Consider the following 14,403-nt stretch of genomic DNA (forward strand, 5'->3'; position numbering starts at 1 on the left):
GTGAGGAATTTAGTTTTACTACTCCCTTCAGCCGGAATTACTCGTCTCCGATTGTACTAAATCGGCGACAAATAATTTCGGCCGGAGGGAGTACAACCCCCCCCCCCCCCCCCCCTCCCTTCACCGAGTCGTAAATTGTTGAGTTAGTCCATAATGATGTAATATCTTGAGTGAGATGCAACTTTCTCCTGTCTCCTTAATTTCACCTTCACCTCAGCTTTAGTCCTTCAGCTGATGTCATATTATTGGGAGTGACCTAAGAAACAAGCTATTGTAAACATTCTTTTCTTCCTCCAGTGACGGCACCCGCAAAGCATGCATGTGTCCGCTATTTCAGGTGAGCTCGCTTTAATCGTATGGACAAAAAACAAAGTGAGTAGTGCTGAGTAGCTTCATTATAGCAAAAGAACAAAGCAGATCCTAGCATGATGAACCTACTTGTATCTAGCTAGCTATATATGTAGTCGCATCGGCCCGAGGTATATACATACGTACATAGGTGATCTCCGATCCATGGCTAGGTGAACAAACAGGGTAATATGATGCGCAATTAGGAATTCTCGCTTAACAACCTAGCTAGATTGATACACTACTATATAGTTAGTTAGCTTTCAGATGAATAGTAGTAACAGGGGTCAGATATTTTAGGATGTTCCCATATAAGGTATAGCTTTAAGAATAGAGAAAACAAACAAGAAAGGAACTAAGACAGCAGCAGCAGTCTTTTTTTGGAGGAGGTCGAGAGAAATCGACCAGTCACGCTGCTGCTAGCGTAGCCACAAGGCTACAACTAGATCTGCGCGACAGGACCACTTCCAAACACAAGCCTGCAGCTCCAGATGTAAAGAAGCCAACAGCTATAAAGAGCCCCATAAAACAGCCAGTACCACCCCCACACATAGCTATATAGCGCTGCAGGCCCACGCTCAGAGCTTGTCACGTACTCACTGATGCCTACACATGCATGAAAGCCAGAGAAATGAAGAAAGCGGAGAGATAGAGAGATGGACACAAGAATGAGGAGACAGAGAGAGAGGGGTTGTGAGTGCGAGGGAGTGAGGGAGATGGCTTTCCTCCCAGTGACAGGTACTTGTTTGTTATGTGAGAGAGCCCAAAAGCCTCCTAGTGCAGTAGTACTTGCCAGAGCTTATAGTGTACTATGGGCTCCCCCAACCCTTCCCCAAGAATTTACTACAACATCACCATGGACGATGTATCCGCACCTCCTTTTCTCCTCCTCCCTCCCATGCATCTAGCACACAGGCCCCCACACCCCCTCCTAACAAACCGCGCACGATAGTAAGGTGACAATTACCTTGCCCCATCTATCAGCATGCGAAACCTATCGCTCGTATACATTTGGCACTCCTCCCTTCAGCGACATGAGCACAGACCTTCTTGCCCTTTCTATTCCCTACCTCTTCTCTCTCCCTAGCTAGTTCTGCCTTTCCTCCCCTCCATGATATTGAGGGGGTTCCTCTTCTTCCCAGTTGCATCTCGTTGCTGCTAGACCAGCTGCTGAGACATTGTTTCTACTTTGCATCGCAAGAGCTCGGGAAATCGTGTGCCTTTCTCCAACTAACCTGGTTTGCATGGGCGGTGGTGGCGGTGAAGGCGGTGGCGGTGGCGGCACGGCTCATGACTTCGCCAACGTCGCATCCTTCTCCGAGTTGCCGTTCCTGCGCTCCGGTGCCGCTCCACGCGAAAGCCCCAACTCTGGCATCCGCCTCTTCGGCATTGACGTCCCGCATGCATCGTCACCTGAGGGCAGGACTACAGAATCCCCCGGCGCCGGCATCACCCCTGCTGCCGCCACGCAGAGCAGCAGTACTACCATCGCCGCCCCCGACAGCAACCGCAAGTTCGAGTGTCACTACTGCTGCAGGCACTTCCCGACGTCGCAGGCGCTCGGCGGCCACCAGAACGCGCACAAGCGCGAGCGGCAGCATGCAAAGCGGGTGCAGATGCAGTCCGCTATGGCTGCTGCTGCCGCGGCAGCTGGCGGTGCGCACCACCACCACCTCCTCGGGTACCCGCAGCACCGCTTCGGTGTTGCAGGCCCCGCGGTGGCGACATTGTACCCGTCGTGGCCCACGGTGAACGGCGGGGCAGGCGGCGTCTCCTATGGCCCGCAGTTCTACAGAGGGATCGGGTCCGTCGGCCAGCCGATCAACGGGAACCCTCTGCCTGCTGGGGCGCTGTGGCGGGGGCCGCTGCAGGCTGCGCATGGGAACACAGGCATGCCGTTGGCAGGAGAGCGGCGGCCAGTTCCGCGGTCGTCGTCCATGTTCGGAGCAGATGAGCCGCCGAGAGCTTCGGCTTCAGCTTCTCTTGGGGCGTCTCCCTCTTCTTCTTCCTCTTTGCTGCTACCCCCACAAGGTCAGTTTGCTTGCGAGCAGCCAGCGACCACCGCAGCCGAGGGTGTGAGCTTAGATTTGCATCTATAAGCGCCTGCTTCTCTCGGTTTTTAGTGGATTGCTACTCCGAGAACTGATTTCCCTACCTCTTTGCTTCCGTGAAATTACCCTTTGCTGAACTTGGTCGTGCCTGATATTACCTTTTTTCTGCTCTCTGCGACACGTGAGAAGAATTCTGTTCATCAAGGCTTCGATCCTTTTGCTTACATGCACACAAAAGAACAAATTGGGTTATATGATTAGGGTTTATCAGGACAGATTTCTACCTTTCAACAAGCCAACTTTATACTACAATATTAATTGAAAATTCGTTGGAACTCTTTCACTTAAATGAAGCTGAGACCTGAGTACGCTGAAACTGTTGGAATATATCATGTGATTAATTTTAGGAATTAAGAAGTGGACATTTTCTTGCTATTTGAAGAGCAAACTGTACAAATTCCTTCCCCATAAATTCTTGAGTCATTCAACACCTTCTGTGTTTCTGACGGACGACAATAAGTTTCAAGAGACTACAACGAATAGAACAGATTGTAGTATAGCATTCACATATGTGGGGATCATTTCATTTCATGGAAAATGATTGCTTGCTTTCTGATGTAATTGTATATTTTTCATGATCATTCATCACCTGATGCGCAAGTGATCTGTATGAAACTCGCAGCCTAAACAAAAATATACACGTGTACAAATAAGATCCTAAAGCATATACACGTGGAATAGTAAAATATGTTGAGCCCCACCAAGGTTTTTACCTGTACGAACGTACGCATATTCGAGTAACTGCTGCTCCAGCTTGGATGACCAGTATATAAGGCTGTAGCTTTCTAGTGAAGATACAGGCATCATATATACAGCTTTCTGGTGTTGTAGATTCAAGCATGTGCAGATACATATACTAAAGATCGATAGTTGCACATACTGGCCAACGAAATTAAGAACAGTAAAATATAATATAATACTATTGATTCCATACCAGTTGACTTCTTAAAGTTGACGAGCATGTACGTGCAATGTTGACTATGCCTATCCAAAAGGTCGAACCATATATGATTTTTTACTATGTCTAAAAAAGGTTGAAATGTCTCATGTGTATGGTCTTTTACAATGAGCCTACTTTTGTGTGAACAATATTATAATATACATTATCAAAGAGTAAAGTGCAGCATCAACACAGATATGCAAGAAAGAAAGGCAAAGGGAAAGTACAAGTATGACAAGGGAGAGCAGGAGGGATAAGGAGTTCAGAGTTCAGACAGACCAGGCACATGAGGAATGGCAGCTCGAACTGACGAAAAAAAAACATGACCTAATTAATCAGAAAGGTAGCCACCTATAATTATTTCCCAACACTCGATCCCATCCAAGATGGTGTTCGTACTGCTAGCATACGAAAGCAAATCCTGCTAGCTTGGATCACGTACGGCTATGTGCCTAAGTGGAGTGGCTAGCTAGCCAGCCCCTCGGCATGTTGTCTATCCTAGAGTTTAGCACTAAATAAGGTATGCGAGATGTCAGGCTGGTGGAGGATCATCATATCACATCTTCTGTAAATGTCTAATGATCAGACAAGGCAGCGATGCTACATGTGATTGTTCTCAAAATTAATGGAGACTATCCATTAGGCTACGCAGAGAATATATAATCTCTCCGTCCAACAAAAGATGTCTCAAGTTTGTCATAATTTAGATATAACTAGACATGACATAGTGTATAGATGCATTCAAATTTAGTCAAAATTGAGACATCCTTTGTTGGACAGAGGAAGTATGAGAAAACTCTGTTTAGCCATTTCAGGCTTTATTAATTATTAATTTAAAGACGTGCAGCGATGCATACCTTTCATCTAAAAGATTACTGTTCCCTCTGATTCATAAGAAGTGTCTCACATTTAGTACAAAGTTGTATTAAATTTGAGAAACTTACGGGGGATCAGAGGAAGTAGCAGATACGAGACTCAAGTTAATTCTTTCACAAGAGAGTAGTAGTCAGGCTGGAGTACTCACCGAGGTGTAAATTATTTTGAAGTCTCATGGCCGGTATTGAATTAGCATATGCACCACTCCATGAAAGTGAGAAGATGTTGCTCACATCTGCTGGAGTCGACTCTGGAGAATTGCCACAACAGCTCGTTATAGTTACTTCTCAGTTAGACTAGTTGGTTCAACACGTACTGTATTCTTCATTTCGTCAGAAAAGCATAATTAAAGCAGTGTTATAACTATTGACTAATTCAACTGTACCCGCGTCATAAACATCATCAACGCGATATTAATTAGTACACGTTGTACGTATGATGCATGGAAGATGGCTTCACGGAGATTCAACATTATTTAATGGTGTATCAGTACATGCATGCATGTACGATGAAAAATGGCTTCCAGAAAAAAGGATGTGTTTACAAACCATATTGCAGCAGGTTGCTGGCATCCTGGCGCATAGCGCCGCTTCTTTTAAGCAAGTGGTCTCAGTGCAGGTTATCATATGAGAGTGTCCTGCGTTGAAGCTTTTAATGTCCAATGGTATCGTTTTTGACGTTGCTGCTGCAGCACTGCCGCGCCTGTCGCTATTGTTGGTGATAGATCCAATGCGTCTTCAGGAAGTGTCGTTTTCTCTCTTCTGCATGCAAACAGAAACTGTCCAGAAAATTCAAAAACGTTGGGGGCATGCAGCAGCACTTTTTACTTATCTTGCACGGAGAAAATATATATCCTTGTACTCTTTAGAAATACCACACAGTATTCTGTGAGTTTAAATAACCAATGCAATGCAATGGCCAGTTGACAACTTGAATATTCTCAGTTTCTCATAGCTGCCAAGGACTTGCCATCTTTGTTGGCAATTCAAGCGACACTATAAGAGATCAAAATCCAAAGCAGGTACATCTAGTTGTCAAAGGACAGAGTTAAAAGAAAGAAATACCTAGAGGCAACATTTCAAGATCTCCCATCAATCACCACCAATTTTCGAGGACTAGATCGAAATGCGTGGCAGCGCCCTATAGCTGTCCCAGTCTATCGATTGCATCTGCCTTTTGCAACTGTATCAGCACTTCCTGATCTACATAGCCCCCTCACTGCACTACCCCCATGTTATGCTAAACCGTACTACCTAGTCTTTTGATGTGCATCACGTACGTCCTGATGTACATAGCACCCTCCCGTACATAAAGTCCTTCCACGGGCAGCAAGCCTTTATTCCTCCAAGAATGCACAACCACACATATTAATTTCTATACTGCACTACATATACAGCCGATGAATCGGTCAGTACTAAATCTAGCTATGTGTATTAAGTAGGCTGAATAGGTGGTCGCCCTCTACTGCAGCCTGAAGAGACACCGTGACCATTCTAGCTAACTCGCAGGTATGGGGAACCGAAATCTAACGGGCCATCTGAATTATAGGGTACATTTTCTTTACTCAGTGAAGATGCATACAAGGACTGGCCCGGAGGTCCGAACTCTGAAATCTTGAGTTCTTGCAGTTGCAGGAGCCATTTTGTGAGCCCCAGACTACAGCCGGCCTTTCACAGATTTAAGACGGTGGAAGATGATAGTACAGGTATGAACAATGCTGGTTTATATTGCTGATGAGATGGCAGGCTTCGGCGCAGAGTGCGCCAGTTAAATCCTGGTTCTTCTGTCCAGGACAGGACACACAAAAAGCTGGGCACCTAAACATGCATCAGCATTCAGGAAGGAACCCATGCAGTGTCTGACTCCAAAACTCTATGCCGTGACTATCAGTGTGCTGTTCAAGCTCCACCTCGCAAACATATAGATCGCCCGTACGGTTTTCAGGTCAGAGTTTGCAAGTGCTAACCTTAATTAGTTTCAACATGAGCTTATAATGGTCATGCATGCTCCGTCAGGAGCTCCCGTCAGGACAGGCGCCCATGTGATGCACCCTGAACGACCGATGTGATGCGAGCGCGGCCCGTCTACAGCAACCGGTGTTGTGTTCCGCATGCGTACAAGAAAACCAAATAGCCGGTTGATTAAAGACGCTCCAGCCTCAGTTAGAAAACAGAAGAAGAGACATGTCAGGTAAATTGGGTAGAGTGACTGATGTGATGCTGAGTGTGCCCGTCTCCAGTAACTTGGGTTATGTTCTGCAGGCATACAAGGAAACCAGATAAACGGATAGATAAAAACCACGCAGCAATCCAGCATCACTTATGAAAATAGGAAACGGCAGAAGAAAAAGGTGTCAGGTAAAAATCAGCACAGTAACAATGTTAATGCAACCCATAACTTCCCTGAAAGAAAGTGTAGATTGAACTTCATATGGCATGCACAGCTAGTGTTAATTATATCTCTTCCATTAAAATTCTAATGCCTAAGCTTTCAGGTCAGAATCATAGCATATGGAAATCAGGAGATTTCACCCTGTGCCTAGATGGACCTGTCTGAGTATTATAGCACATAGATTGTTCAATGCAATGCTTTCCAGATAGGATGTTAAAGGCACTGAATGATTCGTTTCGGATTATTCAGATCAACGCAATATAAAGTGGCACGAACGGTCCAAATTATCTGTAATCGACAGATGTGACTTCACATGGATGCACAAGTAGCCATCAATGTTCATCCTGATGCAATCAAGTAGACCAAGCATATACATGTCCCATTCTTGGAGATACACCAATGGAGCAAAAGTATCATGTATCCTCAGCAAGACACCAAAACCCCTTGGACCCATGCTCTCTCAACCGATGGGAAACTAATGTGTAAGTTACTCATCTACAGTATTTTGTAATCTCCTTTCATTTTCAGACCCCCTAGATTTGTTCAGCTGCTTAAATGGAAGATTGTCGCTAGGTCCTCAAGCACTTAGGATTCTCAGAAGAGATGCTCAATCCTTCCTCTCTCTTTAAAAAAAAATATAGGTCACATCTCTAGTACTAGACTTTGGTCACGTGTGTACAATACCAATGATTCTCATTGTTCAGTTCTTACTTCACAGACACAAACATTAAACATAAGAGATAATCACAATGGTTCTCATGATTGACAAGCAAACATCTCAAATTGGCTCTGTAAACTTGGCGGAGGCAAACATCGAAAGATGAAAAGCAGAACTGAAAGAAAAAGTAATAACGTAGTAATATATGAGATCCAAAGATGAAAAACAGAACTGAAAGAAAATGTAGTAAACACGTGGGGTGACAGAACAGGCACAATTCCCGAAGCACATTGTATGGGTGGGATAGGGTACACACCCATAAAAGCACAAATGGTTTGCGCAAAAATGTATTAGATAATCATGTAATGGAGTAGAAAGGGAATTTCACGAACTTGATAACTTAGTTTCTCAAGTAAACATGGTAACTAATGTTTGCAACTAATGATTCACCATTTAAGATTGCCTTTTTTCAATGAGCACCATCATGATAACCACCCAAAGTGCAGAAACAAACCACACACATCCATTTGGGATTATGGGCGTTGTTACAGAAGGTGCAACACAAGGAACCGATGGAATTTGGCGCCAAGCGACTAGAGTGAATCACCAGGGAGTTTATGTCCCGATTTGGGTGGCGTGCTAGCACTAGGTTACTTAGTATGTAGGCCGGTTCCATGTGTGGCCTGTCACATTTTTTGATGGTGTCGCGTGTTTTATAAATAATTTAAGACTTTAGGCTGTATGCGTCCTAGATGCAGAGGACGGAGGTAATAAAGATTCCATTTTCTAAAAAAAAACATCCATTTGGGAGCGGCAAACACCATTGCATGCATTCGTTGTATTATACTGCTATAGAAATATTCTATCCACGCGTATGCCAGAGCAAAAAAGAAACTTCACTGGCTGGCTGAGTTCTTCACAACAGAGCAGTTAAGATGTACAAATCTTGTGATTGTGTTCTGCACTATTTGCAGCCATCAGTATTCTTCATAAACATGAGTTCATGCTTGTCTGTTGCATGAATTAAATAATTAGATGCAAAATCCTTGATCTTGGAACATTGGATAGCCTACACAAAGCATTGGTTTGGAGATGAACTGGATATGCAAAGATTGAAGAGATACATATGTGATTGTCCAAATAAAACATCGACTATTTTTAGCTTAGGATTAGCATTGATATGTTAGTGTAGGTTTCAAGCAATAAGGACTGCCCCCCCTTTGCCAACTGTAATTACCAAAAGCATATTACAGAAAATATTCTGCCATGATCCTGGGGAGAGATCTTACCGATATCCATTATATCACTCAGCCAGATTCTCCAGTACCATGAGAAACAGTCTCGTCCCTTGGAATTGGAAGTTACAGTTGAACAGAAGTATACCAGTTATTGCCTTCTTTGGATTGTCAATGATCACTGAAGGCCTGCACAACAAGTGTTGTTGAAGAAAGGCATGAACTGTGGGCAATTGGATATTGATCTGGCATTAACGATTCCTGAGTGTTCAGCAGGGTCCCATCTAGCACGTTATGCTAGTTTCATATTGCTCTATCGGGTTATTTAACTTTGAGTTGAGTACTTTCAGCTAACATACCTGGAAGACTCATTCCCTGAGTTAGGAAGGCCTACGCAGAACTGTGCTCATTATCTCGCATCCTACTACAGTGCCTCCTATTTCCTATATCTATATTCTTGTTTTTGGCAGCGATGAATATCCAATGATGTGTATGCTTCACAACTGCTAATGGAGAAACTATATGAGTGGCTACTGCTATTATTCACCAATGCAAATATTCATGTGCTTGAAACAAATATCAGCAAGTAACCGTCTGGTAAAAAAAATACTCAATTATATGAAAAGATCATAACTGACGGTATGTATAGTTCATGTCTAAGCTAGAAAATAGGCTGAAAAGGAATATAAGCTCCGAGACTAAAATTTTCAGTGACAGAATCAAGGTATCAACTCAACCATACATACGTTCAGTTTTTTTTTAAGCAACCACTGGGAGCTCTGTCTATTCATTGATCAGAACAAGAGTTAACCCAGTTTATCGGGGAAACCGGATAAAAGACCTCACAATGGTCGGTTTATAAGGAAAATCATCTGAAAAAGCAGCTGCCTAGCTCAGCCCACCTAGGTAAACTAGACCCGGAGCTGACACGGCGGCAAGAGCCCATCACCCATGATGCAAGATCAACACCTGACGAAGCAACCACACCCGGGGCCACCCCCTCGGTTTCCAGCCGTGTTCCATGCAAGTACCCGTCGTTGCCACCTTCCAGGTCCACCTCCCCAACTTCAATGCTCGCTCTCAAACCACAACACCGCAAGACTTCGGCGTCCCTTTGCCCTAGCTGTGTTAGACGACCAACCATAGACCACGCCCGCCACACTAGCATGCAGGGTTGCCGCTCGGCATCCAAGCCAGCCGCAGGCAAGATAAAACAACAGGTGACACAAGCCCCCACCCGCTGACAAGGGGACTGGCTTCCAAAGGCAACACTTCCAAGCACGAAGGGACAAGGATGCATCATTGCTTGCTTACTTCTGCAAAGCCGGAACTCGGGTTTTCATACGGAGGGCCCAAGACCCCGTCGAGGGGAGAGATGCACAGCTCAACGACAATGTCTCCAAGGGGGAGAACAACACCCAAGGGCACTGTCATTGCTGGTGCTAAATGAGGCCGGGGCATTTCAATGGGAGCTCCACCGTACCCGCCACCATTGCCGGACAAGAAGGCGTGCACATGTGCCACCTGCCTCTGCCGCCGCCCACCACTCTCCAACACAGGCAGCTACAACCGTGGCACCACATGCCACAGCAGCCCCGTGCCCACCAGTGCACCACAGCCCTTCCAGATCCAGGGCACACCGCTTCCTGGCCTGTCACCCGCAGTTGGTGGCACATGTTTCTATGAACATAAAACTCATTGATTTGGGAAACTACATCAAGGCAAGTGAATCTCCAACCATTTGTTTTTAGTGTCAAATCATCCTTGGATTGCATGATGCAGGCCATTATGCATGTAAAAAACTATATATGGTCCGTGTAACTTCCCTACCAATATGTTCCCAAAATTTGTTAACGAAGGGAGGTCACAAAGGAAAAAGGATCCGTAACATCTGCATTATTACAAAGGAACCATACTATCAGAATAGTTTATTTCACTAACTAGAGCTCACATTGTAATGGTCGAAACAGACTTCATGTTTTCCTAAAGACTACACAGTGTCGGGACGAACAAATCAAAACTAGCTCCCAAGTCTATACATTATCTGTGTAGATTGTAAAAGAGATGGGCAACTTACATGTAAATGCTTGCTCCATTTCTTCTAATTGAAAAGGCAGCGCTCCCACCGGTTGCTCGAAAAAAAGAAGAAGAGATGGGCAACTTTCAACTTGGTCGACATGCCCTGAATTACACCGCAGGCTGATCACCTGTGGCTAACAAAATGGTGCAGGTAAGCTTTAAGCACTACCAGGCTCCTGAAACACAAATACACAATCGAGTCCGGGGGGAAACGCTCGCCGTACCTATTTCGTCGAACACGTAGCGCGCCGTCGTGAGAGCAGACGACTCTGGATGGGCGCATCACGCGTGCAGGCCCAGGCAGCCCGCCCACCCTTTGCTGCGATCTAATGCACGGCCGGGATGCGCATCGTCACATGTAGGGCCCGGAATCTCGATGGCGTCGAAGGCAATCGTGAATCGGGAGGCCGATCCGGCCGCGGCGGCGGCGGTAGGGGCGACCCTAGAGGATTCGGGGAGTGCGTCGATCGGGGTAAAGCGCGCAGAGGTGCACGATGAGTGGTCGGTGAGAAGGTGCAGGCCGGGAGGCGGGGGTGTTGGCGCCGCCGTGGTGTGGTGGAGTGCGAGTTTTACGCCACGGCCGGCGGCGCCGCGTGCAGCTTTGCAGTTAGAACTTGGAAGGTCTCGCTCGGAGCGGCGGGAACTGTGCCTCGCTCTGGCGCGTCTCGTCTCTTATTTTCCTCTCGCTATGACTGGCACCTAGGCCCCACGAACTGACCGAAAGGCACCCACTTGCTGGCTCGGTCCCGGTGGGCGGACATAAAGCTCCAAACTTGACAAACCTAACCAACGCTCGTTAGTTCGGCTCGTTTAAACTCGTGCTCGTTTGCAAACGAATCGAACTGAGTTTTGTTTTCAATTCGATAGCACGAATGAGCCTAACAAACCGAGTACCGAGTTTCATGAGCTACTCTATAAGCTCGATAACAGAGCAGGCCATCCAACGTCCAAGTCCAGCCCATCTAATCTCTTGGGTAGAAACGGGCAACCTCCTCAATTCCCTCCTCAATCCCCCCAACCCCCCCTCGTCCTCTCCTATTCCAAATATATTGTTAATTTTCTAATTCGATATAGTTTGGCTACTCCTATACTTTTAATTGCGATGTTTTATATTGTTTATTAAGTACTTAAGTTGTCTGAATTAAGTGACAAACTGTTTGTGCGTCAGTGTGTGTCTAGTTGGCTTGTTATTTTGCTAAACAGTGTTGTGTTTATGCATTTGTGCAATTCTGCTAAAGGCTGATTTGTTCCTATCCTATTATGCTTTGATGCTGCATACTTGTATAAATTATGAAAATGTGATTCCCTGCTGCTGACAAGTTGTCATCTAACGAGCGCTCGATCACGAGCCTTAACGAGTCGAGCTGCCCCATAGTCCACCCGGCTGTGGCTCCCAGACGCCCAGTGACCAAGTCCCAATCGCAGCGCGGCTCCGGGCAGTCGGGCACCCCAATCCACAGAGGAGGAGAGCGGAGCAACTCGGATGGCTTCCCTGCCTATCTGCCCCTCGTCCCCTTCCTCCTTCCTCTCATGGCCGCACCGCTCAGCTGCCCTCTCCTTCCAACCCAAGAACCCGTCCACCTCCTCGCCCACCGCCGCCCATGTCTCGGTCCAGGAATCGCCGCCACAGGACCCGCCGCGTCCCGCTGGCCCCGGCCAAAATCCCAAGACTTCCAGCAATAATACGAGGTTCCTCTGGGTCAACCCCAACAGCCCGCGCGCCGCCGAGCTCGCCCGCGCGCGTGCCGGATCCGCCCGCCGCGCCCGCCTCGGTGCCGCCGCTGCCGCGCTGGGCGCGTGCGAACCCGCCGAGGCGCCCGTCGCCGCCGCGCTCGCGGCCGCCTTCCCCGAGCCCCCCTCCGAGCAGGACGCCGTCATTGTGCTGAACACGGTCGTTGGCAACCCGGCCACCGCCCTGCTCGCGCTGCGCTGGTTCCTCGGGAACGCGGAGGTCCGCAACAAGGGCATCCTCTACAACGTCGTGCTCAAGGCGCTGCGCAAGAGGCGGCGCTGGAGCGACACGGAGGCGCTCTGGGACGAGATGCTGCGGGACGGCGTGCAGCCGGATAACACCACCTTCTCGACCGTCATCAGCTGCGCGCGCGCCTGCGGTCTGCCCCGCAAGGCCGTGGAGTGGTTCGAGAAGATGCCGGGGCTGGGTTGCTCGCCGGACATGCTCACCTACTCGGCCGTGATCGACGCCTACGGCCGCGCCGGGGACGCCGACATGGCCCTCCGCTTGTACGACCGTGCTCGTGCCGAGAAATGCCAGCTCGACCCAGTCATATGCGCCACGGTGATCAAGGTGCACTCCACCAGCGGCAACTTCGCCGGCGCGCTCAACGTGTTTGAGGAAATGAAGGCGGTCGGCGTCAAGCCAAACCTGGTCGTGTACAACACCGTCCTGGACGCCATGGGCCGCGCCATGCGGCCTTGGGTGGTGAAGACCATCCACAGGGAGATGGTCAGCCAGCAGGTGCAGCCCAACAGGGCAACCTACTGCTGCCTCCTGCAGGCATACACGAGAGCACGGTATGGCGAGGATGCAATGGTCGTGTATCGGATGATGAAGGACGAGGTGATGGACATCGACGTGGTGCTGTACAACATGCTCCTGTCGATGTGCGCCGACATCGGCTACATCGATGAGGCTGAGGAGATCTTCAGGGACATGAAGGCGCACACGGATACCCGGTTCAAGCCTGATAGCTGGACCTACTCATCAATGGTCACGCTGTATTCTTGCACAGGCAATGTCCTGGGTGCAGAGGGCATACTTAAGGAGATGGCAGAGGCAGGTTTCAAGCCCAACATCTTCATCCTTACCTCGCTCATCAGGTGCTACGGCAAAGCGGGACACACCGACGACGTGGTCAGGTCATTTGGCATGCTCGAAGACCTCAACATCAGGCCCGACGACAGATTCTGCGGCTGCCTTCTTACGGTGGCAGCGGACACGCCGGTTGAAGAACTGGGCAAGGTAGTTGACTGCATCGACAGAAGCAATGCCCAGCTCGGCACCGTCGTAAAACTCCTGGTCGACCGGAACGCTTCCACTGAATCCTTCAGGGAAGCGGCCAGGGGCATCCTGAGCGGCGTCCGTGGCGTGGTGAAGGTGCCCTACTGCAACTGCTTGATGGACCTGTGTGTGAACCTGGGCCAGACGGAGAAAGCCTGCGCGCTCCTCGATGTCGCGCTGCAGCTGGACGTCTACCGCAACGTCCAGACGAAGACACAGACGCAGTGGTCGCTGCACCTCAGGGGGCTCTCCGTCGGCGCCGCCCTGACCACGCTCCATGTCTGGATGAACGATCTGCGCTCGACGCTGCAGAGCGGGGAAGAGCTGCCTCCGTTGCTTGGGATACACACAGGAGAGGGGAGGAACATGTACTCAGACAAAGGGCTGGCATCCGCCTTTGAGTCGCATCTCAAGGAGATCGACGCACCCTTCCATGCCGCTCCCGACAAGGCCGGCTGGTTCTTGACGACGAGCGTTGCTGCCAAGCACTGGCTGAAGGCGAAGGAGTCTTCGGAGCTGGTGGCTGTGTAAGCTTCACGATCTAGGAGGTACAGTGCATAGGATTTGTTTAATTTTTTGTTTGTGTAATTTTCTTGTGTATCCACCATTAATTTTGGTGATAGATGCTTCCACATTCTGTTGCCTTTCTACTGGCTCCCCACTCGGTCGAGAGTAGAAACTACTTTTAACATTACCATGATGGACGCAATAATCAGTTAAAAAGACATCCCTACGATCCATATTAT

General features: G+C 48.3%; 2 protein-coding genes and 2 long non-coding RNA genes across 8 annotated transcripts; 3 read left to right on the forward strand and 1 right to left on the reverse strand.

Annotated features, from left to right (window-relative positions):
• Positions 1–907: 907 nt before the first annotated feature.
• LOC100843532 (zinc finger protein 8) lies at positions 908–3,012 on the forward strand. Its single transcript, XM_014900002.2, has one exon. It carries the CDS (start codon positions 1,593–1,595, stop codon positions 2,445–2,447), a length of 855 nt encoding a protein of 284 aa, XP_014755488.1. The 5' UTR covers positions 908–1,592; the 3' UTR covers positions 2,448–3,012.
• A 141-nt stretch (positions 3,013–3,153) lies between these two features.
• LOC106866295 lies at positions 3,154–11,275 on the reverse strand. Of its 5 annotated transcripts, none has more exons than XR_002964767.1 (7): positions 10,863–11,275; positions 10,637–10,766; positions 8,614–8,748; positions 6,242–6,530; positions 4,824–5,053; positions 4,424–4,525; positions 3,154–3,244 (listed from the first exon to the last, which is right to left on the reverse strand). It is a non-coding gene; the product is annotated as an uncharacterized LOC106866295 (long non-coding RNA). The 5 variants fall into 5 exon arrangements; XR_002964758.1 differs by lacking the exon at positions 3,154–3,244 and adding an exon at positions 8,919–9,062 and having other exon boundaries at positions 3,750–4,525; XR_002964766.1 differs by lacking the exon at positions 3,154–3,244 and having other exon boundaries at positions 3,750–4,525; positions 4,824–5,036.
• Positions 6,330–7,148, forward strand: LOC112271580. The gene is made up of 2 exons (XR_002964797.1): positions 6,330–6,465; positions 6,537–7,148. It is a non-coding gene; the product is annotated as an uncharacterized LOC112271580 (long non-coding RNA).
• A 749-nt stretch (positions 11,276–12,024) lies between the features above and the next one.
• LOC100832587 (pentatricopeptide repeat-containing protein ATP4 homolog, chloroplastic) lies at positions 12,025–14,354 on the forward strand. Its single transcript, XM_003558444.4, has one exon. It carries the CDS (start codon positions 12,122–12,124, stop codon positions 14,186–14,188), a length of 2,067 nt encoding a protein of 688 aa, XP_003558492.1. The 5' UTR covers positions 12,025–12,121; the 3' UTR covers positions 14,189–14,354.
• The last annotated feature ends 49 nt before the right edge of the window (positions 14,355–14,403 follow it).

This window comes from Brachypodium distachyon, chromosome 1 (assembly GCF_000005505.3).
Source record: "Brachypodium distachyon strain Bd21 chromosome 1, Brachypodium_distachyon_v3.0, whole genome shotgun sequence".
Taxonomy (NCBI): domain Eukaryota; kingdom Viridiplantae; phylum Streptophyta; class Magnoliopsida; order Poales; family Poaceae; genus Brachypodium; species Brachypodium distachyon.